Source organism: Bos indicus x Bos taurus, chromosome 22 (assembly GCF_003369695.1).
Source record: "Bos indicus x Bos taurus breed Angus x Brahman F1 hybrid chromosome 22, Bos_hybrid_MaternalHap_v2.0, whole genome shotgun sequence".
Lineage (NCBI taxonomy): Eukaryota > Metazoa > Chordata > Mammalia > Artiodactyla > Bovidae > Bos > Bos indicus x Bos taurus.
This window is the reverse complement of record NC_040097.1, coordinates 46,964,304-46,988,634: the sequence shown is the minus strand read 5'-3', so window position 1 is coordinate 46,988,634 and position 24,331 is coordinate 46,964,304. Positions and strand designations below refer to the sequence as shown.

Genomic DNA, 24,331 nt, shown 5'->3' with positions numbered 1-24,331 from the left:
ATCTCCACAGGAAGGGATGGAAGGTCTTCTTGGGACTCTTGTTCAGCTTCTGGGCTCAGATGATATCAATGTGGTCACCTGTGCAGCTGGAATTCTTTCTAATCTCACTTGCAATAATTATAAGAACAAGATGATGGTGTGCCAAGTGGGTGGCATAGAGGCCCTTGTGCGCACGGTCCTCCGTGCTGGGGACAGGGAAGACATCACTGAGCCTGCCATCTGTGCCCTTCGTCATCTGACCAGCCGGCACCAGGAGGCTGAGATGGCCCAGAACGCTGTTCGCCTTCACTACGGGCTACCTGTGGTGGTTAAACTCCTACATCCACCATCCCACTGGCCTCTGATCAAGGTAAACTGTCAAACGTTGAAGGTTGCAGAATTGAAAACAGACTACTTCCGACTATGACTAGCAGCCCGTCTCTGCACTGGGGACTGGCTGACAAGGAGCTGTAAATAGGAAGTATGGGTGGGATGAGGGTGGGGGTGAAGTGTTGTGTCGTCAGTTTACTTCCAGGTGATGGTGACAGATGCAGTGTGGTAGGCATTTTAGACTAAGAACATGATTTTGTTGTATGCCAGTTCTTTATTCTTTCTTCTTATCTGCAGGCTACTGTTGGATTGATTCGAAATCTTGCCCTTTGTCCAGCAAATCATGCACCTTTGCGTGAGCAGGGTGCCATTCCACGACTAGTTCAGTTGCTGGTTCGTGCACATCAGGATACCCAGCGTCGTACATCTATGGGTGGAACACAGCAGCAGTTTGTGGTAGGTAAATCTTAGTAGTGACCCCTGGCCTTTTAAAAGGAATGCATAAATCCATAGGCTCCTGAACTACTTCAGTCATTGGCTTCCTCCATTCTCTAGCTTCCTGAAGGGCTGCTTGCTACTGGCTTAAAGAACCACCATGTCTCTGTGGCTGCGGAGAATGAAAGGAGTAACATGGCCCCTGGTGATACCTCCCTTGACATATCCTTCACATCGCTGCCTCCTCAATCTTACAAAGGGAGTGTAGGGTGTGATTTACTGCTATGGGGTCTCATCTTGTCCATACAAAAGGTTCACCTGTCCGAAGTAGCAGAGGCATTAATTTGAATCCAAGTCTGTCTGATTTCAGAGCCTGTTATCCCCCACTGCAGTTCTACCTATAAACATACATTGTTAAAAATTTATTTTTAATGGGAGTATAATTTCTGTACAATGTTGTGGTGATTTCTGTTGTCCAGTAGCATGGATCAGCTATGAGTATACCCACATCCCCTCCCTCTTGAGCCCCCTCATCCCCAGCCCTCAGGCTGAGCTCCCTATGGTATTCAGGCATCTTCCCACTAGTTAGCTGTTTTACATGTGGTAGCGTATATACTTCAGTGCTACTTTCTCAGTTCATCCCACCTGCTCCTTCCCGTTAGGTCCACCAGTTCTTCTCTACCTCTGTTCTTGCCCTGCAGATACGTTCATCAGTACCACTTTTCTAGATTCTATATATGCATTAATATACGATGTTTTTCTCTTTCTGACTTCTTTCACTCTGTATGACAGACTCTAGGTTCATCCACCTCACTACAACTGATTCAGTTTCATTCCTTTTAAGGCTACTATTTCACCGTATATGTCTACCACAGCTGTTTTATCCATTCATCTATTGATGGACATCTAGGTTGCTTGCATGTCCTGGCTGTTGTAAATAGTGCTTCTATGAACATTGGGATACAAGTGTCCTTTTGAATTATGGTTTTTTCGGGGTATATGCCCAGTAGTGGGATTGCTGGGTCATATGGTAGTAATACTCATATTTTTAAAATGAATCTCCAAAAAAAAATTAAATAAATAAATAAAAAAAATGAATCTCCATACTCTTTTCCACAATGGTTGTATCAATTTATGTTTCCACAAACCGTGCAGGAAGATTCCCTTTTCTCCATATCCTCTCCAGCATTTATTGTTTGTAGATACCTATAAATATTTAACACATCTTTTACTGTCTCTTCCAAGAGTGGTTTAAACTGTTTCCATGGACTTACAAGAATATCAACAAGAATACGTGGTAGTATTTCTGGGATCTTTACTTGTAATCTTAGCCTGAAATTTTTAATAGTCTGAAACTTTGATGTCAAGTTTTCAGTCTTAAAAGTAGCTTCATTATTAAGTAAAGATACTTATGATTCCCCAGCATGTGTTTTAAGACTCAGAGTCTCTTACTTAATCAGGTTAGAGAACAAGACTTTACACGATAGATCTTGAGACGTCGCTAGTTACGATTAGGATGCACTCATAGGGCGCTTGGGCTTTCTCCACTCAGTACTTTGGATATCGGCCAGTCTCCATGAGGTGGCTTAACAGAATGCAAAGGGTACCTTTTAATCTCTTCTCTGGGAAGAAAGGAGCTTTTGTGTTATAATAAAAGTAAAGTTGGATATAAAAGTTGTAGCAAAGTTATAACCTTTCTTAAAACTCAGAAAGAGGGAAAGCAGACTGTAGCTATGTTTTGCAAAAGCTAATTTCCTTATCCCATATTATAGGCTATCAGTTGAGTAGTCTTGGAGGAGGTGAGTGGATTTTCTCCTGCCAACTCGGTAGACTTTTAGCAGTAGGTGGTAAAACTTTGCTAAATTTTCACCAAATACACATAGGTATACAAAGATCTAGGGAGTACCTGAAGGAAAACACTGACAGTGTGTGCACATCACTTTCCCATCTTGGTGTCTGCTTTCTTCCCTTTACCCAGAGTGCTGGGTGCCTTGTTGGGAAGAGAGTGATCTTTGGGAGTCAGAGGTACATTGAAGCTGTGCTTTGCCGTGCACAGTTTTGGAGGTGCTGCTTGGAATTAGTGCTGACAAGAGGCCACTTTCACAAAGTGACCCTCAATTAGTGGATCCATCTTCATTCCTGAACTTACTCGCAAATTCTGGTGAATAGTGATTACTACTCAGAACAGGAAAGCCTTTCAAGCATATAAACTTTAGAGAGCACAATCCCCTATTAACGATGTTTCTTTTGGTAGGAGGGAGTCCGCATGGAAGAAATAGTTGAAGGTTGTACTGGAGCCCTTCACATCCTAGCTCGGGATGTTCACAACCGAATCGTTATCAGAGGACTAAATACCATTCCATTGTTTGTGCAGGTATGTTTGTTTTAAGTGAGGTGTTCTAGAATCTGTATGTCAGTAAAATTTCAGGATTTTAAAGATAAGCAAAGTATAAGGAAATTAGGGGCCAAAATAGTAGATATTATTTCATCTACTATCACCGTTTATAAAATGGCTGTGCTGCTCATGCTATTTTTCAAGTACAAAAAATAGAAAGTGTGTCATGTCCTTTTAGTTGAATCCATTTATGAAAACACCCTTCATTTTTCTTGGGAAGTAGAGAGGGAGAAGCACTGGGACTAGAGCCTCAGGAGGAGGAGGGTTCCACTCTGCTTTCAGGTGTGCTCGGTTAGAAGGGATGGAAGCTGCCTGGGCTACTGCAGCACAAACCCCTCGTCACCTCTGGGTTTTCCAAATCTTAATTTGAATAATACTCAGGAGAAGAGGCTTGAGCTAAAAATGCTCCAGAAAACCATTGCTGCTAAGCATCAAACACTCACGAACATAAACTCAAGAGTGTATGATTTAATGCAGGCTTCCTATTTAATACAAGTGGTGCAGATACCACAGTGGGGTGCTCGCCATGTTTTACCTTTGGATTTGATTAGGTTTCATGTGTGTTTTCTCCTCAGCTGCTTTATTCTCCTATTGAAAATATCCAAAGAGTAGCTGCAGGGGTCCTCTGTGAACTTGCTCAGGACAAGGAAGCTGCAGAAGCTATTGAAGCCGAGGGAGCCACAGCTCCTCTGACAGAATTACTTCATTCTAGGAATGAAGGTGTGGGTAAGTAGGAAAGGAATCAGAGCCTTTAGCTTGTGTACACTGAAGCCTCAGCTTTTCCTCAAAGACCATTTTTCCTTCCTCTCCCAGCAACATATGCAGCTGCTGTTTTGTTCCGAATGTCTGAGGACAAGCCACAGGATTATAAGAAACGGCTTTCGGTTGAGCTGACCAGTTCTCTCTTCAGAACGGAGCCAATGGCTTGGAATGAGGTAGGCAGTGTGAGCACGTTTATTTGATGGTTCGCTAGAGCACCAAGGCAGTTTATGGTTTCCTCTCGAACGACTTGGTGCACATTCATTTGCATTGACTATGTCCTTGGCTTGAATATTCATTCTTTACACTAGCTTAGCAACTGCTGTAAGGAAAAACTACAGCTTTATACAGCCTGTTTAGAACAAACAAGTTAGAATTTGTAAGGGAGATAGATGAAAAAGTTAACAGATTAAAAAACACTTTTGAAAGTTGTTAGGAAAGGGGCAGTCGATTAAACGTTGTTAGTTGGAGGTCAGTTTATCAGTACTTTTAAAAAATACTGTTTTTCACCTACTTTTCTACTTGAATTTCTATTAATTTGTTCAGTATTTGTCCTTGATACAAATTGAAATAGTCAAAACCACCCTGAAAGTTGATACAGTCATTGTACATAATCATAAGGTGGATTATAAAGAGAGAGGCTATATACTGTTAGGAAAAGAGAAGCAAACTGCTAAACAGTAATAGTAATATATTAATTGGCTGTTGAATAGATAATCTCAACCATTCCAACTTGAGCTCTGAACATCCTCACCCAGCCCTTTCTCCAGACCTGTTCCACACAGTTAATGGCAACTTAGTTCTTCTAGCTGTGCAGGCTCTAGGGATCTTTTCATAACACACCCTGTCAGCAACTCCTATTGAGGGTAGAAACAAAACACCTATTTTGTTTCCTGTTATATTTCTAGCACTTAATAAGTACTTGGTAATATATTTGCAGAAAGAATAAATTACAAAGCATTTCTGTGATTGTGTACATCTGTATTTTGAAGTAATTCTGCACTTTGTAAGTAGTTCTACAGTGTTTTGAGTTCTTTATTCCTTTTGTAATCTGAGAATAAGTATGTTTTCAAAATATCAGAGTGTCCTTTGAGTTGAGAATTTCCATTTTGCTTCCTTGCCTGTACCTGTTCATCTAGACTGCTGATCTTGGACTTGATATTGGTGCCCAGGGAGAACCTCTTGGATATCGCCAGGATGGTATGTATCTCATATTTCTTGATTATCTCCAGATCAAGCTAAAGGTCCAGAGCTTTGTCAGAAGAGCTGTTTTGCTTGTCTTGGGAGGACCTGTTGGCAGGAAAGTAGTGGTAGCAATTAAAGGCAGTTCTTAAATTCTAGAGTCAGCAGTAATTTCTTTATTTGTGCACAGGGAATTCTCAGCCACACACCAAGCAAGCACTGGATCATACCAGTAAATGTGTGTCACTGCTGCCAGACCTCTGCAGTACGTGTGTTACACGTTGCCTGGCTTTCTATTCAATTTTTCGTTCAGAGAACCCTTATATAATACCTGTGTCTATAATTCTAGACTCAGATCTGGGATGTGTATTTACATAGCTTTTCAGAAAACTCTGAAAATCTAAGTAATTCAAATTTGGGTATATACTGTTTATCTTACAATCTTACCTGTTTTTCCCTAGTTAATACACTTAAAGCTCATAAGCTTCTTACTTTGACAGGTATATAAATATTAAGCCTTTGGATAAAAACATACAAAGGTTTCATAGGAAAGTGGCACGCTTTCTTAGTACTTCTGTGGGTATCACCTAGACTTTATATAACAAATACATAGCTGTTGCCACTGCTCAGCAACCGGTCTCTGCCCAGGAAAAGGCCAGACGTCCAGGACTGGAACCTGCTGATCTGCCTTTGGTGGAAACAGACCGTGTGCCTCCTTGTGTGGCCTGACACTGGGTAGTTTCTCAGCTTAAGAAAGCAAGAAGGTGGAGAGGCTAGAAGGAATGCTTTCTGACACATTTGCTATCCTGGGATCCCCCTAACTCTGTGCTCACGTCATGTCTTCTCTCTCTCTCTCTCTCCCCCCTCACCCACCATGTCACTGCCCCAACTCCCAGATCCCAGCTATCGTTCTTTTCACTCTGGTGGGTACGGCCAGGACGCCTTGGGGATGGACCCCATGATGGAACATGAGATGGGCGGCCACCACCCTGGTGCTGACTATCCAGTTGACGGGCTGCCAGATCTGGGGCATGCCCAGGACCTCATGGATGGGCTGCCCCCGGGCGACAGCAATCAGCTGGCCTGGTTTGATACTGACCTGTAAATCATCCTTTAGGTAAGAAGTTAAACAAGCCAGTTTGGGTAAAATACTTTTACTCTGCCTACAGAACTTCAGAAAGACTTGGTTGGTAGGGTGGGAGTGGTTTAGGCCTATTTGTAAATCTGCCACAAAAAAAGATACGTACTTTGAAAGATGTCTTGGAACATTTGAATGTTCTCAGATTTCTGGTTGTTAGGTGGTCATGTGTGGAAGTTATTAACTTTAATGTTTTTTGCCACAGCTTTTGCAACTTAATACTCAGATGAGTAACATTTGCTGTTTTAAACATTAATAGCAGCCTTTCTCTCTTTATACAGCTGTATTGTCTGAACTTGCATTGTGATTGGCCTGTAGAGTTGCTGAGAGGGCTCGAGGGGTGGGCTGGTATCTCAGAAAGTGCCTGACACACTAACCAAGCTGAGTTTCCTATGGGAACAATTGAAGTAAACTTTTTGTTCTGGTCCTTTTTGGTCGAGGAGTTACAATACAAATGGATTTTGGGAGTGACTCAAGAAGTGAAGAATGCACAAGAATGGATCACAAGATGGAATTTATCAAACTCTAGCCTTGCTTGTTAAATTTTTTTTTTTTAATATCTGTAATGGTACTGACTTTGCTTGCTTTGAAGTAGCTTTTTTTTTTTTTTTTTTTGCAGTAACTGTTAGTTTTTTAAGTCTCTCGTAGTGTTAAGTTATAGTGAATACTGCTACAGCAATTTCTAATTTTTAAGAATCGAGTAATGGTGTAGAAACACTAATTCATAATCACTCTAATTGTAATCTGATAAAGTGTAACATTGTGTAGCCTTTTTGTATAAAATAGACAAATAGAAATGGTCCAATTAGTTTCCTTTTTAATATGCTTAAAATAAGCAGGTGGATCTATTTCACGTTTTTGATCAAAAACTTTATTTGGGATATGTATGGGTAGGTAAGTCAGTAAGAGGTGTTATTTGGAACCTTGTTTTGGACAGTTTACCAGTTGCCTTTTATCCCAAAGTTGTTGTAACCTGCTGTGATACAATGCTTCAAGAGAAAATGCGGTTATAAAAATGGTTCAGAATTAAACTTTTAATTCATTCGATTGTGTCACCTTTTTTTCCTTGTCATTAAGCGGTCTGTGAGGGTAATAAGTTTTCCTCAGGATGAAGTTGAACTGAGTAAACAGATAGTGACGTAATTTAAGTTGTAATGGTGGAAGAACCTTACTGCTAATAGATGGAATTGTTCTGTCAAATTTCTTTACACTGGTCCTGGGTTTTTAAAGTGCACCAAAATGTTTTAGCTTTGCACATTTAGCTGTGTAGGAGGAGAGTGTCCACCATCTTTAACTGAAGGACTCTGGGCTTACAGCCTATGGCCAAGACTCCTTCAGCCTGGCTGCAGGTATGTATATAATTCTGTCCGAGTGACTAGAGGCCTCACGGTTCAAAGGCATCTCGTTCTTCGCGACATAGAACAAAGTGTGTTAGTCAGTTGTGTCTGACTCTCTGCAACCCTGTGGACTGTAGCCCACCAGGCTCCTCTGTCCATGGGGTTCTGAACTCCAAATAAGCTTCCCACCCCCAACCCCAAACTCCATCACGTGGTCTCATTCCTTTAAGGTAATAATGAAGAATTACCCACATGGATTTGGACTTCAAGCACCTTCACAGAAGTGTGACTCATTTGGAGCGGGGAATTCCTTCAACTCCACTTTGAACTGATAATTAAGATGCTTTACCTGTCGATGTTTATCTGAACATAATCAGAGCGAACTAGAATGGGCCTTCTTCCATTGCTCTCTGCCAGGTGAGCCTGTCATCCTGGTGGTAGGTCTGACAAGTTTTTAGTTCATCCCTGAGGGCAGAGTCAGTATACCTGTTAGAACTTGTGTTTTGGGGCTTTAAAAAGAGTGAAAGTGTTTGTACCGAGAGAGCCGTTTCTAATTGACTATGTATTTAAACATGTACTTAGTTCCTTGTTGTTGGATGAGGACCCTGTATAAAAGCTTTATAAATTCTTCCCTGTGGTCTAATTGGGATGAGAGGGAAAACGTGTGTGTATTTGGTGACGGGGCAGTTCTGCTTCCAGTGCGTGACACAGAGAACAAAGGCAGCACCGCACGAGCTGTTTGCAGGTCAGAGTGAAGATCTCCGTAGTGAGCTCAGCCTCTAACATCAAGAACCACAGCAGGCTGTTTTATTTAAAGAACTTTTTAAAACCAGAAGATATTTCAGAGCTCTGCCTAAAATCATCATAGTTTTGAAGTTCCATGTAGAAACTTAATATGAAGGTTAATACAGAAAGAAAAAAGAAAAGTCAAGATTCTGGAGAATGCTTCTTTGCTTCTGCAGAAAAATGGTTTGAAGACAACATTTCACAAAAATCAGAAGACCAAAGATGTGTCAGGTGTAACTACTGAATGTAATAACCTACAAAATGTTAGTGCAACAACAGAATTTTTAGCCAGTCAAAAGAAAAATTGCCAGCCATGAGTGGCTTTGAGTTTCTGAAAAAAAATCACGTGGTCAGTAATGAGTTACTACTGTTATTGGCACATGAATAGAAGTGTACACTAAGGGAGCAGAATAAGATGAAGACAATAGACACTTGAAAGGTAGCACTGGAGGTCATGTGAAAAAGGGACTTTTCAGTAAAGTGTGGAACAGGTATGCAGCCATTTGGATAAAATTGAAGTTAATGCAGGAAGAAAATCCATAATCAACAAAGTATAAAAGCCCACACCAGATGCCCATGTGTCTGGTAATTGCAAGAGAACAGCCACAATGCAGTAAAATACAACATTAACAGTATGGGTATATCTCAGATTGATACTAAGCAAAAGCAGGTCACCAAGGCTTGCTGTAGAAGCGTATAGGTACAAAAAAGGGTCAACTATCTTAAGCAAACCATCCACAGATGGTAAAATGAAAAAGCAAAAAAATAATTACCAAAAAAATCAGAATAGTGATTTATTACCTGGAGATGGAGGTGCATGGGACGTTTGATCCCATTGTAGTGACCGCCACTGAGCTGAAAAATAAAGCTTTTTCCATGTTGGAGGAGGTGTTTGAGACCTGAGGCTTTGATCTGGTTATTTGAATCCTTGATAGTGAAAGATCTTGAGGTAAATATGCTCTTGCAATTTTGTCTTGATTAGTGCAGTAAAAGCAGAAGATCTGCCCCGTGCTGTATAGTTCATAAGCCAACAGAAAGCGGAGTCGCGCACTGCAGGTGTTCTGTCCTGGTAGGTGAGAACCTACTCCCTTGCTTGAGTGAACACCTGGCAAATGCGGTTAGAAAACAATGGCGGCGGGGGTGCAGGGCACTAAAGGTAGTGTGTCCTTTTTCTTAGCGTCAGATGTGGTGTCCATGCCACCGCCCCATCTGGTGAGGAAGCTAGAGGGAGGGGTGACAGGCCTCCTCTGCCACCTCAACATCATGCCTCTGAGAGGTGGAGGTCGGGTGAAAAAGGCCAGCCTTCTTCCAGGTCACATCAAGACCCTCACCCTGCCCATGTCCTGATTCTGGGCCGAGGCTGCTGTGGTTGCCACTTCCCTCCCTCTGCTTATCCAAGCTTGAGGCTGTTGGGGCCAAAGCCTCCTCACGTTTGGTGAGTCTTGTCCCCCAGCTCCAGAGCTCTCCCCAGGGACCAAGCCTCCCCCTCCCTCCAGTTCCTTCCTGAGGCTCCTACCTCACTCAGCCTAAGTCCCCCTATCAGAGACACTGACTGCTACATAGTTTTCTGTGGTTTGAGTAAGGAGAAAACGGCATTTTGCTTCAAGTGGGGGCAGAAGAGACCCAGACCTTTGACAAGAGCCTTGGCCAGCAGAGCCCCCACTTTCTGACCTGTGCCACAGGGCTGACACCTGCCCTGCAATCCCAGAACTGACTTGAGAACCTCATGAGGTGACATGGTGACCTCACAGTAATACGGGAGACATGAACAGCTAGACAAGTACCAAGAACCATAAGAAGTAAATCCTACTGCTGCTGCTTAGCTGCCAGATTCTGCCCAGGAGACCTCCCAGGCCAAAGTCACCCCAGATGTTCCCAGAGGGCCACCTCCTTGGGTGTGTGCTCAGGCTGTAAGCTGAGGCGAGGTCTCAAAGCTCGGGCCTGCCGTGAGCGGAGAGAAGGCAGCCTGTGGCCTCGCAAGTCCGCTCCACGCACGGCGTGCTGCTGATGCCTTTGCAGTTAGCTCTGTCATGCCTTTTCTCCCTGGGGCGCTCAGCCAATGGACTGTAGTCAGTTAGCAAATAGCTGAAGCTCGGAGGGGATAGGAAGGGGAGGACCAGAGGCACCTGGGATGTTGCCAGAATCCTAAGGGCCCTGATGGGTGGCCAGCAGCCAGTTCTCAGAGCCTGGGAAGCCACAAAGGGGTGTGGGCCTCCCATGCGGGGCAGGAAGGGTTACCGCCCTCGACATCCTTGCCCACCCAGACAGTTCATGTCCCCTACCTCAGCTCAGCAGTATCGGGGCTCTGGCTTTGCATAAGTGCCCTTGTGAGAAGGGACATAAAGGATCCTCTAACTCTTGGTGGACAGAAGCCCTGCTAGGGACTGTCTTCTCCCCCTGTGCCTTTCTGATATGCCTTTCCTCAGAGAAGCAAGGCTGGGGACTTGCAGCCACGCATGGTCCACTTAGCATGGTTTTGGAATGTTAAAGCTCTCCTGTTTCACCTTAAGCAGCAGAGAGTCCCTGCTCAACGCAGAAGCGTTAAGAAGATTCCATTGCTCTGAAATACCTTCTGGGAGGACTCGGCCCAGAACTCCAGGGTGGTTCCCTCAAGATCTGAGTGAAATGAGAGAACAGATTGCCTGGGCAAACAGAACTGTGCCTGTTCCCTGCAGCAGAGGGGCAAAGCAACAGGAGCTGAAGGCCAGGCCTCCATCGACTCCCTCACCCTTGGAGCACAGGCACATCCAGGCAGGCCAGGGCCCCTGGGGTGCACAGCCGGGTGATGGGTATGCTGCCCAGCAAGACTTCCTGTGGGGCCTCCTCATGTGGGCACTAGGGAGGCTGAAGCAAAAGAAACTGCCTGCTCCGGTGCAGGTCCCCCTTACACCCCAGCTACTCACAGCTCGGCTCTGGATATCCCACTGCTGGACAAACAGGCTCTGGAGTCAGAGTCCTAAGTTCAACCTGACAGCGGGGCCTTGGGCAGGTGGACTGGCTCTGAGCTTCGGTTTCCTCTGCTATGAGATGGAGATAAGGTGGTGTGCTTGGCAGGTGGTGGTGGGGTTTAAATACGGTGAGTTACATCCATGCCTTTGTGGAGGGGGGCGCAGAGCAGCTGTTCACTGCAAAGCCACATGGAAGCTGGCACACTGCCCGTATCACAGTGGCAGATGAGGCTGGTGGTGACAGTGTGGCCAGCTGCCCATGACACAGTAGATGGGGCCTCCCTGGTGGCTCTGATGGTTAAGACTCCTCCTGCAATGCAGGAGACCTGGGTCACCAAGATCCCTTGGAGAAGGGAATGGCTACCCACTCCGGTATTCTTGCCTGGAGAATCCCATGCCCGTGTAGCTCCTACCCCTGCCTGCCCCGCCCATCCTGCCTGCGTAGGGGCTGTGGCCGGGGACAGAAGCCCGTCAGGGGACGGGGCTCCTCTGTCTGAGAAGTCTGGAGCACTGCCGCTGCTGATCCAGTCTAGCCCTTTCATTCTGCAGTTTGAGGAAACAGATCCCAGAGAGGAGGCCAAGGAATGTTCTCAATTTGCTCACCTGGTTCCAGCCACCCAGGACCCCCGCCCCCCAGTGCCACGGTCCTAGCACCCCTCCGCAGTACCAGGGGCCTTAAGGGTGTATGTGTGAGGAAGAAGCTGGAAAGGTGTTGAGGCTGGGAGGTGGTGGTCACTGGTAGAAGGTGGGGGGAAGGAGTCAACCTTGATGCCTTCATCCCACTTAGGTGAGCAGACAGACCTGCAAGGAAGCCAGCATTCCTTGAGCATGCTGCATTCCTTTAGGCAAAGTGTCAACTACCTGCTTCTGTGAGTGGAGTCTTGCCCATTTCTCCCCAGGATTCTCAGAATCAGTTCATCCCTGAAATGAAAAGCCAGGCAGGTGAAATCAAACAAGCTTCCAAAGGCTTGCTCTAGATCTGCAGCTGGAAGAGCATTCCTGTCTCATCCCGCCTGGTAAATCTCTGGAGGAGACAGGCTGGGAGATGCCCGCAGCTTCCCTCCACTTTGATGAGCGCAGGTAGCGCCGGCTTGAGCAGAGGCCTACGTGGCCCACACACGGGAAGAGCATTCTGAGAACGTCGAGCAAACCTGGGTTCCCAGATGCAGCCGACAGGCACCGAGAGGGCTCGTTCTGAGTGGGTTTTCTAGGGCTGGAGTCAGAGCATCTCAGCCAGAGGTTCTGGATTCAGCTGACTTTATTGGATCCACACAGAGCTGTGGGTGACCTGTGGAGTGTGTGTAGCCGGGGGGTGGCAGCCGCAGAGTACTGTGCCGAGTGCCTTCTTGCCTAGTGTCCAGCAGCTTGGAGGATCTCCAGGGCCAAGGACGCCACTGAGCTGTTGGCTGATGACCTGTGAGAAAAACAGAAGTAAACATTTAGGCATTTCCAAGGTTAAATGCCCCCCTCTTCCAAAGGGGCTGGCCTTTTCACCTGAGTACCTGATGAACCAGCTGCTTCCCAAAGCTGCCCTGAGCATCATTTTGAAAAACACAGACAGGATCCCCAGGCTCTAGGGGTGGGAGGTGAGAACCCCAAAGCCCCCAGTCCCACCATAGCAAGCCCCCTAAGCTATGCCTGAGCTAGTGGCCCTGCCACCACTTGGCGTTGAGCTGCTTTGGACAGATTGCACCGATGCCGAGCTGCGAGAGCGAGTCAGGCAGACGGCAGCCAGAGCCTGTCAGCCCAGAGCCCACAAAGAGCCTGCCTGGCGCCAGCCTGCAGCTGACTTGTGTCAACCAGCAGAGATCCCAGATGCTCCATGGTGCTCCTTCCTGGCCAATCAGCCAGCAACTCTGGATTTCTCATTCTCATAGGTGTGGATGTGCAATTAAGACCTTAACGTGGAATCTTTGTTACTGGAGCAGATTGTCTGACACACACACTTGTGCCTTAACAACTGTCACCAAAGCAGAGAATGGCGCTTGGCAGTACCCCCAGAAGTGTAAAATTAGCTGGTGGCACACTCCTGACTACATGGTAGGCGAGCTGCTGCCTAGCAGTGGCACTGGGGGCTGCAAAGAAGAGGTGGGGTGCAGGGGAATGGGGCCACGTGTTCCTGCTCTGCACATCAGGGGTCTCTCTGAAAGGAAGGAATGCACTTGAACTGCTCTTGGCTCAGGCCAGGCTACTCCAGTGGAGCCATGAGCCCATCCCACCCACCAGAGCGGCACTGAGTGCCAGTGACCAGCAAGGGAGACGCACCCACCGTCAGGACCCCATCAGGGCTGAGGACGCTGCCGTCCCTGGGGATGGACCCACCTGGCCCAGGAGCCACTGTCCACACCTTACACCACAGGGGCCGCCAGGCAAGAAGGGCCACTCCCATCAAGGTCAGTCTGTCCCTCCCCTCAGCTCACAGAAAGCACAAGAAAGGTGGGGGAGGCCAGGAGGTGCTGCCCCACCCAGGATTAATGCAGCAGTGCTGGTTGGAGCCGAGCCTCCTCCATAGAATCACCATCTCCCCAGTACCTCAACCACGTGTTCTCCAATGAATGCAATACTCAAAACACCAGGAAGCAGGTTCCATACAACCTCGTGATTCTGAAGAAAAGCTACCAGCAAAGGCTGGGCGCCCCTTAGCAGGTGGGGCCTGGGTGGCCCATCCACCAGGAGGGAGGGCGCACAGTGGGCAGTGTCAGGTGGGAGGGTGATGGTCCCTGGTGTGTAGGGGAAACGAGGAGGAGAGGAAAAAGAAATGGGAGAGTGTTTGCCAAGCCTACTCACCCCCCGGCTGGGGCCAGCCCCTCCAGAACCCGCAGAAGGTTCCCTGCGCTCTTGAGACTCTCCAGGTGCTTCTCGTTGGAGGTGATCTGCAAGGGAGGAGAGAAGAGCAGTCAGCAGCTCCATCCTGACCCACGACTGTTCGCTGGGTATCCTGAGTCTCTGGCTGCCCATGTTACTGGGCAGTGAGCCCCGAGGTGCTGCTGATCACAGAGGCACCCTTGGGGGTGAGCAAGAGGGAGTCCACTGCAGTTGGACAAATGCCAGGTCAGGATGGGGTGCTTCCTGTTGGCCCCTCAGGAGGCTGTGTGTTCTGGGAGCCTGAACACTTCAGGGAAAGCAAATCATGGGTGAACAAACTTGCCAACTCTCAGTTCCACGACCCTGCTGGCCCTTGTGTCCCAAGCCCAACACAGCCTCTTTCCTACAGCCAGAAGTGTGATTCTGGGTTCCCAGTGATCTTGGGGCAGGGGGCGGGGGGCGGGGGCGGGTTGCTGGGAGAAGGAAGAGGCACTAACAAGCTGAACCGGGGCAACACCCCTGCCCAGGTACCCTGGGAGATGTGCCCTTGCCAACTTCCTAGGAGAAACAGGAGACACACTCAGGCACCCTTGAGCCTGCGGCACCACGGGCAGAATCCTAAACCCTCAGGGCTGGAAGGGACTCAGAGAGGGGCCGCCCCAGCCCTGCTCCCAGAGACTTCCTGATCCAGACCCTGGAGTCCATGCCCTGCGGACAGAGAAGAGAAGGCTTTAGGAATGAACCCTGGCTCTAGTATTAGAGTTGTTTCTCTTGATTCATCATCCATGTCCCATTTTTATCTGTTATTCTTCAAATATTTTCTAATAAACACTTTGGTGGCACTTCACATTCAGCAGACTGCAGTTTCCTGTACATTTTCTCATGCCTCCCTCTCAGTAGCCTGACCTCACAAGGTAAGCGCGTACTGTGCTTTATAGATGAGGTAACAGAGGCTTAGTGAGACGAGGGGCCATGATGGCAGCACACAGGGAGCTGGCCCCTAATCCCACCTGAGGCTGGAACCAGGCTGACCTTGGCTGCTCCCACTGTTCTTTTGTCTTCCTACCTGATCATAGCAACCAGGGCTGGAGTATCATCTCTCCATTTCTTAACCAATCACAGATGCAGACAGGAAGGTCATGGGGGTAATTAGACCTTTACGTGGACTCTGAGTTGCATGTGAATGAATCTGAGCCTCCGTGGAGATCCTATCCCACTTCCTGAGTGTGTAGACACCAGCTGCCAGCTCAACTGCATCAGGTGTAATTTCTGCCAAGATTCGCATCTTAAAAGAGCTGCGTGCGAATCCGTTCTGAAATTACACCCAGCTTGATGAGTTCAGAAGGCTGCTGTGGTTCAGTAGGTCTGAAGCAAGCACAAACTTAGTCGGAAAGGATCTTCAGCAAGGATTCCCATCTAATTTTTCTCAAAACTGTGCCTCATACGGTTCAGGTGAGCTATATCCAAACCCGCTACTCTACTAACCCTGCCACGCGTCATGTGTAAGAGGCTGAGCCCCACTCGCAAAGAAATAGCATGGGTACGTTTACTCATGAGGCTACTTGGAAAGTGCAAATAGAAACCTACGGTGGAAACTACATGATCAAAGGAAGAGGCCAAAATAGCATCATGTGCAGCTGACATAAAGGCCAAGCATAAATAAAGCCAAACGAATTGAAAGCTATGCAATCTGGCTGCCTAAACTCTTACTAGCACATCAACTCTTATCCCACCTATAAAGATGAGTTAATTAGAAAATAAAATTTTAAATAATATCAGTCAGAGGTTCTAATTCTGGGAAAGACAGAGAAAACACATGCCACTCTTCTTATCCATTTAAAACCGGAACAGAATACACAGAGCAGCTCTTTGAGATTACAGAAAAGTTAGCAGCACCAGCAGTGGGGACGGAGGCCAGAGCACCACTGCTGCTTTCCCTCTGGCGCAGCCCACCTCGACCTCAGCACGACCTCAGCACACCCAAGCCCCGGACTGAGCACTGAGGGGCAGACGGGAGGGCTCCGGGAGAAGCCAGGCTTCAGGAAGGGGAAAGGAAGCGTCCAAAAGCTGCAAGAGTGCAGATGAAAGCCCCTTTCCTTTCCCTTGGTTCTCCTCCGCCCCAGGCAGCGGGCAGTTCCGTGGGGGCAGCAACAGGAGCCATCAGCCAAAACTCCCCTCTGTTCTCCCAGTGTTTGGCCCAGACATGACAAGTGTGGACATGGGTAGTCAGTGGCCAGACAGAAAATGAGAGACCCGGGGAACCAGAAAGTATTAGGGAGGTGACAAAGAAGAGCTTGAGAAAGCTGAAGCGCCAATACTTTGGCCACCTGATGCAAGAGCCGACTTGTTGGAAAAGACCCTGATGCTGGGAAAGATTCAGGGTAGGAGGAGAAGGGGGTGACAGAGGATGAGAGGGTTGGATGGCATCATCGACTCAATGGACATGAGTTTATTAGGGTTAGGGTGACAGAGGGTTAGGGGTTCGAGTTAGGGTAAATAACAAAGATAACTAAAGTATTTCCAGTCACTTGGAAATTAAACAACACACCCTTAAATAATCCAAGGATCAAAGAAGACATCCCAAGGAAAATTAGAAAGTATTCTGAGCTGAAAGATGTCTATACAATATATCAAAGTCGGGGGGCGGGTGCAGCTAAAGCAGTGCTTAAAGAGAACTTTATGGTACTAAATACTTAACATAAAAGAGAAAGGTCCAAGTCAATAATCCAGGCATTCATGTTAAGAAGCTAGAAAAAGAGCAAACAAACCCAAAGACGGAAGGAAAAAAAGAGCAGAAATCAAGACTAATGTCGTAAATGTAGGCCCAAATATATCAACATCTATATTAAGTGTAATTTACGAAGTGCTACAAATAAAAGACTAACATTTTTAGACTGGATATAACCAAAATAAAACGCGACCATGTGATGCATACCAATATACCTTAAATACAAGGGCAAAGAACAACTGAAGTCTTAAGAATGAAAAAAGATATGTCACACAAATTGTAACAAAAGAAAGCTGGTGTAGTTATAATAATATCGAAGTCAGCTTTAAGACAATAATTATAACTAAGAATAAAGAGAGACATATATTTATAAAAAGATCAACTGATCAGGAAGATATACCAAGTCCAAATTCTAAATGTACCTAATAACAGCCTCAGAATATGTTTAAATAAAGGACAGAACCAAAGTGAGAATGAGGCAAATCCATAATTATGGTGGCACATTCTCAATCTCTCCCAACATGTACATGAAAATCAGAAGGGATGTGGGTGTTTTACACAACGAGATTAACAAACCTGACCTTATAGACCTATAAAGAAAAATTCATTTAACAACTGCAGAATGTATGTTCTTTTCAAATGTACATGTAAAGTCTTCAAAATATATTTACTGTCATAAAGCAAGTTCTGACAAATTTCAAAGGTATAACTAGCAAAATGTCAGGATCTGTACGTTAAAACCTACAAAATGCTGATAAAAATTTTTTAAATGAAATAAATGGATATATTTACTATGTTCATGAATTAGAAGACAATATAGTACATATATTTATTTCCCCAAAATACAGGTTTAATGCAATTCCTATCATAATCCCAACAGGATTTTTACAGACCCACACAAATAATATCAAAGTTTTGACAAGCGTGCAAAGGTAACCTGAATAGGGGAACATTTTTAACAAACAATGCTGGAACAAACGGACACCTCTATGTAAAAACCTGCCCCTAAGCATTTATCTTACACCTCAAATAAAACGTCATTCAAGGGACTTCCCTGGTGGTCCAGTGGTTAGGACTCCAAACTCTCACTGCTGAGGTCTGGGTTCAATCTCTGGTCGGAGCTACAATTCCATAAGCTTGTGTGGCATGGCCCAAAACAGAAATGATTCAAAATGGATCATGGATCTGAATGTAAAATGTAAAACAAACAAAAAACTTCTTGAAGAACATATAGGAGAATACATATATGACCTTAGGTTTGCTGATGAGTTTTCACAACACAGAATCACAGTCCCAGAAAGAAAAACACTGACAAATTGGACTTTATCAGTGTTTACAACTTTGCCCTTTATATATTTACAATGGAATTTTATTTAGCCATAAAAAGAATGAAATACTGCCATTTGCAACAAAATGAATGGACCTAGAGATGGTCATACTAAGTGAAGTAAGCCAGACAGAGAAAGACTATCGTATGATGTTGCTTCTATGTAGAATCTAAAAGATACAAATGAAAGAAAACAAACTTACATGGTTAGCAAAGGGGATGGGAGGGGTGCGGTGGGATAAATTAGGAGTTTGGGATTTGCAGATACAAATTGGTATATAGAGAATGGATAACCAACTAGGTCCTACTATATAGCACAGGGAACTATATACTCAGTACCTTGAAATACACTATAATGGAAAAGAATAAATACAGATTTATGCACGTATAACTGAGTCACTTTGCTATATATCTGAAACCAACACAATATGGTAAATCAACTTCAATTAAAAAAAAATTTTTTTAAAGCCTTTGCTCTTTGCAGAAGATTGATGAGAGAGTACACGTGCTGTGTTTTGCTCAATTGCTTCAGTCGTGTCTGACTCTTTGCGACCCCATGGACTGTAGCCCTCCAGGCTCCTCTGTCCATGGGATTCTCCAGGCAAGAATACTGGAGTGGGATGCCGTGCCCTCCTCCAGGGGATCTTCCCAACTCAGGGATTGAACCCATGGCTCCTGTGTCTCCTGCGCTGCTGGCGGATGCTTGGGAAGCCCCTAAGACAAAGCAAAGAAAGCAAAGTGAAAGTGAAGTCGCTCAGTCGTGTCCGACTCTTTGCGACCTCATGGACTGTAGCCCACCAGGCTCCTCCGTCCATGGGATTCTCCAGGCAAGAGTACCACCGGAGTGGGCTGCCATTTCCTTCTCTGGGGATCTTCCCAACCCAGGGATCGAATCCAGGTCTCCTGCATTGCAGGCAGACGCTTTACCCTCTGAGCCACCAGGGAAGCCATAAGACTAGGAGAAAATATTTGCAAATTACATATCTGATAAAGGACTTTTATCCAGAGCATGTAAAAGGAATTCTTAAAGTTCAACAAGAGAACTTTATAAACGGGCAGAAAATCTGAATAGACACTCCATCACAGAAGGTATTATAGATGACAAATGAACATGTGAAGGGATACTCGGCATCAGTTGTCACTAGGGAAATGCACATTCAAACCGCAGTGTATACCACTACACACCTAGATTCATAAAAACTGACAATAATCAATGCTAGCCAGGATGTAGAGTAACAAAAACTCTCATTCATTGCTGCAGGATTGCAAAACGGTACAACCGTCATGGAAGAGAGTTTGGTGATGTGTATAAAACTGAACATAGTTTTACCATACAATCCAGCAGCTGCACTCTTAGGTATTCACTCAAGAGCAATGAAAACGTGTTTCCACAGGAAAACCCGTGTGCAAAGTCTGTGGCAGCTTTATTCAAAATCACTAAAAAGAAAAAGGAACCAAGATGACCTTCAATAGAAAAATGGAAAAACAACTAGGCAAGCCTTCATGCCTTACTAGGTACCAGGTCTGATTGGATTCTTAGAATGAGATGATAGTAAAGATAAGTCTGGATACTTTTTGAAAAGATAATTTTAATTTGCCTTGCTAAATTAATTTGTAATAAATATTAGGATTTTAAGTGGCCTAGAAATGAGTGATTCCTTTCTCCAAGAGCTTGGTTTTCTCTTTGGCCACCACAGATTATAAATTATGATGACCTATCAGGGAAGGCCCATTATGATGGGCACCAACTTTCTTTTAAAACATTCCACTGCCTTTAACCTTGTATGTTCTCAGTACTTAAACTTTGTTAAAAGTGAATTGTGAGTCTGCTTAGAGGTCATCCCACCTCGTTCTCTTCCGAGCCACCTTAGCAGGGGACGTTCTGGGCACACTGAGACCCATACTCAGTAAGGCAGGTGGGAAAGTGATACTTGTCCACAGAGATGCTGAATTCATGGCCGAGCAGCTGCTAGACAACTTCTCGTGGGTCTGATCACTGCAGTCAGGAGCGAGCAATGCAGTGACTCTAAGAAATGAGTAACGCAAGAAGACACTGCAAAGAGTGTCAACACAGTGCCTTCCTCCTGCAGTTAGTATTTTCATTAGAAGTCAGTTAATGCCCATTAGTCAAGACAAGGAAACAATTTTATTTTGCAATAATTGTCTATGGCAGAGAGTAGATTTTATTTGGAAACATCAAATGGCTGGTGTTCATTTCCTGCAAACAAAGGATGCCTGCCTCACATTTCTCCTGCTGCTAAGATGTCTGACTGGTAGCTGGACGGCTAAAATCCATCAAAGTGGAGACATGAATGTACTAAATATGTGCAGTTCACCTGGCAGACAGGCATCCATTCAAAACATAGGGTCTTAAAGGGAAAGATCATAAAAAAGTTGTGAATCTGAGTTTAGAATGAAGATCAACTTGGAAAGACAATTCCCCACATCAGTTTAATTGAGAGTATATAAACAAGCAGATGATGGACTCTGGGTAAACACCCTACTTTATTCAACCTTCTGCTACAGTCCCTGGAACATGAGTTGTGTCAGAGAGCATTCAGGAATCACTTGGTGTAACCAAAACACCAAAAGGAGAGGCTTGTATCCCACAGAATCATCCCTCATGTTCCCCACCAGGCTCACAAATTGTAAGGTAGGGGCTTTTTTTCCCCTTCTTTTCTTAGCACACTCACCCTCCAGGACAAAGTTTGTGTTGGCTTCCTTTCTGGATTTCAGCTTCCCAAATGCAAACCAACACAAGAAGCCATCTCTGGCCCTGGGTAACAGCAGGAGCCTGAAGTGGTAACCTCCTCAGTGTGCGGGGGGAGCTGAGGGGACAGTGGCTCATCCGGGCCGAGTGGCCACCAGGTGACAAAGCCCGGCCTGCTGACAACCTTCCTTAAAACGTGGAAGTCAGAACATACTTCATGCTGCATCCTGGTGATACAGTGTGAACTGACGCTCGTGGACCTGACTCACAGCATCGCCCTCGTGCAGCTCATAAAAGCTCGGGCGCGGCTTCCCTGCCTGGATGTGGTTTCAGGTGTGCAGCTCCGTGGCCGCCAGGACGCAGGTACGGGCAGGCCGTGGGCCTCTGTTACCAGTGGGAAATAATGCATGTCTGTCTCTCCACTGGGACTGAATGTGTGTGGCAAAGGGAAGCCAAGTTAACCTTATTTTCTTATTCGTGAGTTCCTCTAGACAGGCCCAGGCAACCCAGACAGACCAGAAAAAACCCAGCAGACGGCGCCGAGGAGCGCGCGCGGCCCAGGTGCTCTGCACACACGGGAGGGTTATTCTAATTCCGCGGCCTTCAGATCTCACAGGCACGGGCCCAAACAAGTAGGAAACTGACAACTCTACTTCAGAGGGCTTCCGTTTCAAACATAAACCTCTTCATCGGCCCCTTTATTTTGCACTTTTAACATACACTTTGTCTCCTCTTGGAGTGCGAAGGTTTTTAAGTTACTTTAAAGCTATGTCTGTCCACCCCTTGCACATCGAGACATGCTACCCGCTGGCCTTCAGACGCTGGGACGGAATCTGTGAGGAGCCCCTGGTCAGTGTGGTGCGGTCTGGCAGTCCCTCCCCGCTTTCCACCTGCTGTTGCACGCTCATTCTGGATCGCTCCAGAAGTTTCTTGACCTGCCCTGCACATCCACGTTTAAAGCGAGACTACGGGAACACTCGCTGCTCCGTTCCCGGGCCCCTGTGTGCCCCGTGTCTTCCATGAGACGCTGAGGGCACCTGGAGCGCAAGGGAGTGATTCTCACACGCGGCCTCCGGCTGCCTCGTGGCCTCTGTGTCTTTTCTGGAGTTTGCTCAGAAATGTGACGTCATGTTCCTCAACACAAGCAAGCGAGGCTCCTTCTGAATGGCGCTTAGTCATCGGGATGATCTCAGGGAAGTCGAGGGCACCCTCCTCTGGGATCCGTAGGCTCCCCAACCTGGCCCGACACCTCCATTCTCCCCTCCAGGCTCCTCTCTGGACCTGTGGGCTCCTGCTAAGCCCAGAGTCCGTGAGGATGGTAGGCTGAGGACGTGAATGTTTTTCTTTTTCACCCCTTAAGACATGGCTGTTTTCTCGAAGAAAATTATCCATACCTACCCCCCTTTGTTGTGGGCTAGCCAATTCTCTCAGCTCTCTCCAGGGCAGTAAAAATGCCCTTATTGCTGGGAAACTGGTCATAATTACATCAGTTTCTGGCCATTAAATCCAGTAAGTTTAAAATGCTGAATGCAATATAGCTGGTTTGGGAAAACTTTTAGACCCGATTCAACTAACTACAACAGCCTAGGTCCAAAATAAGTGAGGAAAAGCCAGGTTTAATTGGCAAATAGGCCGGACTGTGGGCTTCTCGTGGGTAAAGGCATTAACAGACTGGCCCAAAGAAAGTTCTGGTGAGACACAGGATCGGGACACACCATTTTGCCCACACGACCCCGGGAGAACAGGTACCAGAGGCAGGGGCGCTGGGATGTCACGGGACGTGGCGGGAGTCAGTTCCTCACGAGAGAAAACTCACCAGGTAGGAACCGTGCCGTGACTGGGTTACGAGGAGTGAGAACGAGGGTCGTAAGAAGCGAGTGACCGTTTGAGTGGACACTGTTTGTACTTGACCCAAATGAATCGCAGCTGATCCTTAGGAATGTTCCATGGGGTCACACTGAGGGAGTCCTTTTGACGATGCAATCCCTGAGTGTACAGTGTGGGGTGGTGTGTGTGTGTGTGTGTGTGTGTGTGTGTGTGTGTGCGCGCTAACGGCAGGGCTTTAAGGTGGGGAAGGAGTAGGCAGAGTGACTTAATGAGGGCCTGTTTCCAGCCCTTTCTCTGAATTTCCCATAGGATGGCAGGGAAGATGGGAGGCGGGGGCGGGTTGCAAAGTGAATGATAGCAAATCAATAAGACTTAATAGGCCCCCCAATTTGCTTCTTCCCCCAATCCTCACTCCACCACGTGAGGACCCAGTCAGCCCCTAAACTGCTCTGTTGTGATCCAGCCATCATAAATAAGAACAGTCAGGAAAATGTGCACGCTGGAATGTTGGGTAAAAAGCAGAAAATATAAAAAACAGTGGAACGTGACTGCGATTCTACAAAATGAGCACGGGGCCACAGTAAGCATGAAGCCTCCAGTGTTATAAACCTGACTCCCAAGGTCCTCAAGTCTGCTGAGAGGTGGGCAGAACAGAAAGCACAGTCCGACCTGAGCTGAGGACACAGGGAGCCCCCGCAGCAGTGACGGGTCCAATGAGCATGAGCGTGACTGTGCTCGGCGGACAGTGTCCTGAACGCCTGCCACGTGCCAAAGCCCTGGTGAGATTCTGGGGATGCAGCTGGGTGTGCGTCAAGGCAGAGCTGCCACTGTGAGAGACACAGCGAAAGACTCAACAGAAAATCCTTCAGAAACTAAAGACTGAGTTACCATTTGATCCTGCGATCCCACCCCGGGCCTATATCCACCCCAGTGTTCGCAGCAGCCCTATTCACAGCAGCCAAGACACGGAAGCAACCTCAATGTCCATCAGCAGACGAATGGGCAAAGAAGCTGTGGTGCACGTAGTGGAACATTCGTCGTAAAAAGGAAGGAGACAACGCTGTCTGCCGCAACACGGATGGACCTCTCGTTGATCACACTGAGTGAAGTAAGCAAATATCATATGGTATCACTGGTGTGGAATCTAAAAAAGTGATACAAACGAACTTACTCATAAAACAGAAATAGATTCACAAACACAGAATACAAACGCATGCTTCCCAAAGGGGAAAGAGCAGGAAGGGGTTAATGGGGAATTTAACAGAGAGTCACACTGTTGCACATAACGGACAAACAGCAAGGGCCTGCACAGCACAGGGAACTATGTTCACTGCTATGTGACGACCAGTGACGGAAAAGACTGGAAAAGAATACATATGTATGTATATACATGGGCTTTGCTGCTGGCTCGGATGATAAAAAAAAATCTGCCTGCAGTGTGGAAGATCCAGGTTCGATTCCTGGGTCAGAAAGATCCCCTGGAGAAGTATTCTTGCCTGGAGAATCCAGGGACAGAGAAGCCTGGCGGGCTCCAGTCCATAGGGTCGCAAAGAGTTGGACACGACTGAGCGACCAACACTTTGACTTTTCGCATATCGGGGTGTATATACACATACACACACACATACATATATAACTGAATCAC

General features: G+C 46.4%; 2 protein-coding genes and 1 long non-coding RNA gene across 10 annotated transcripts in view; 1 reads left to right on the top strand and 2 right to left on the bottom strand.

The window, feature by feature from the left end:
- The window catches only part of CTNNB1 (catenin beta 1), a 51,729-nt gene extending 42,490 nt beyond the window's left edge, over positions 1-9,239 (top strand). Inside the window, exons 9-16 of one of the 5 annotated variants that reach the window (XM_027522712.1) lie at positions 11-349; positions 607-765; positions 2,999-3,118; positions 3,715-3,865; positions 3,953-4,074; positions 5,038-5,098; positions 5,977-6,197; positions 7,786-9,239. In XM_027522712.1, coding sequence (XP_027378513.1) covers positions 11-349; positions 607-765; positions 2,999-3,118; positions 3,715-3,865; positions 3,953-4,074; positions 5,038-5,098; positions 5,977-6,185 — 1,161 coding nt within the window. In that variant the 3' untranslated portion in view covers positions 6,186-6,197; positions 7,786-9,239. Of the gene's footprint in view, positions 1-10; positions 350-606; positions 766-2,998; positions 3,119-3,714; positions 3,866-3,952; positions 4,075-5,037; positions 5,099-5,976; positions 7,266-7,785 lie in introns of those variants that run through there. The other 4 variants (XM_027522711.1, XM_027522709.1, XM_027522713.1 and 1 more) reach the window with 4 other exon arrangements.
- On the bottom strand, positions 4,916-9,229 carry LOC113880499. The gene is made up of 2 exons (XR_003507749.1): positions 9,143-9,229; positions 4,916-5,188 (listed from the first exon to the last, which is right to left on the bottom strand). It is a non-coding gene; the product is annotated as an uncharacterized LOC113880499 (long non-coding RNA).
- A 3,290-nt stretch (positions 9,240-12,529) lies between the features above and the next one.
- Positions 12,530-24,331, bottom strand: part of ULK4 (unc-51 like kinase 4) — a 519,962-nt gene continuing 508,160 nt past the window's right edge. For all 4 annotated transcript variants that reach the window (XM_027522707.1, XM_027522705.1, XM_027522704.1 and 1 more), the window contains 2 exons: positions 14,077-14,162; positions 12,530-12,703 (listed from right to left, as the gene is read on the bottom strand). In XM_027522707.1, coding sequence (XP_027378508.1) covers positions 12,640-12,703; positions 14,077-14,162 — 150 coding nt within the window. In that variant the 3' untranslated portion in view covers positions 12,530-12,639. The remainder of the gene's footprint in view (positions 12,704-14,076; positions 14,163-24,331) is intronic.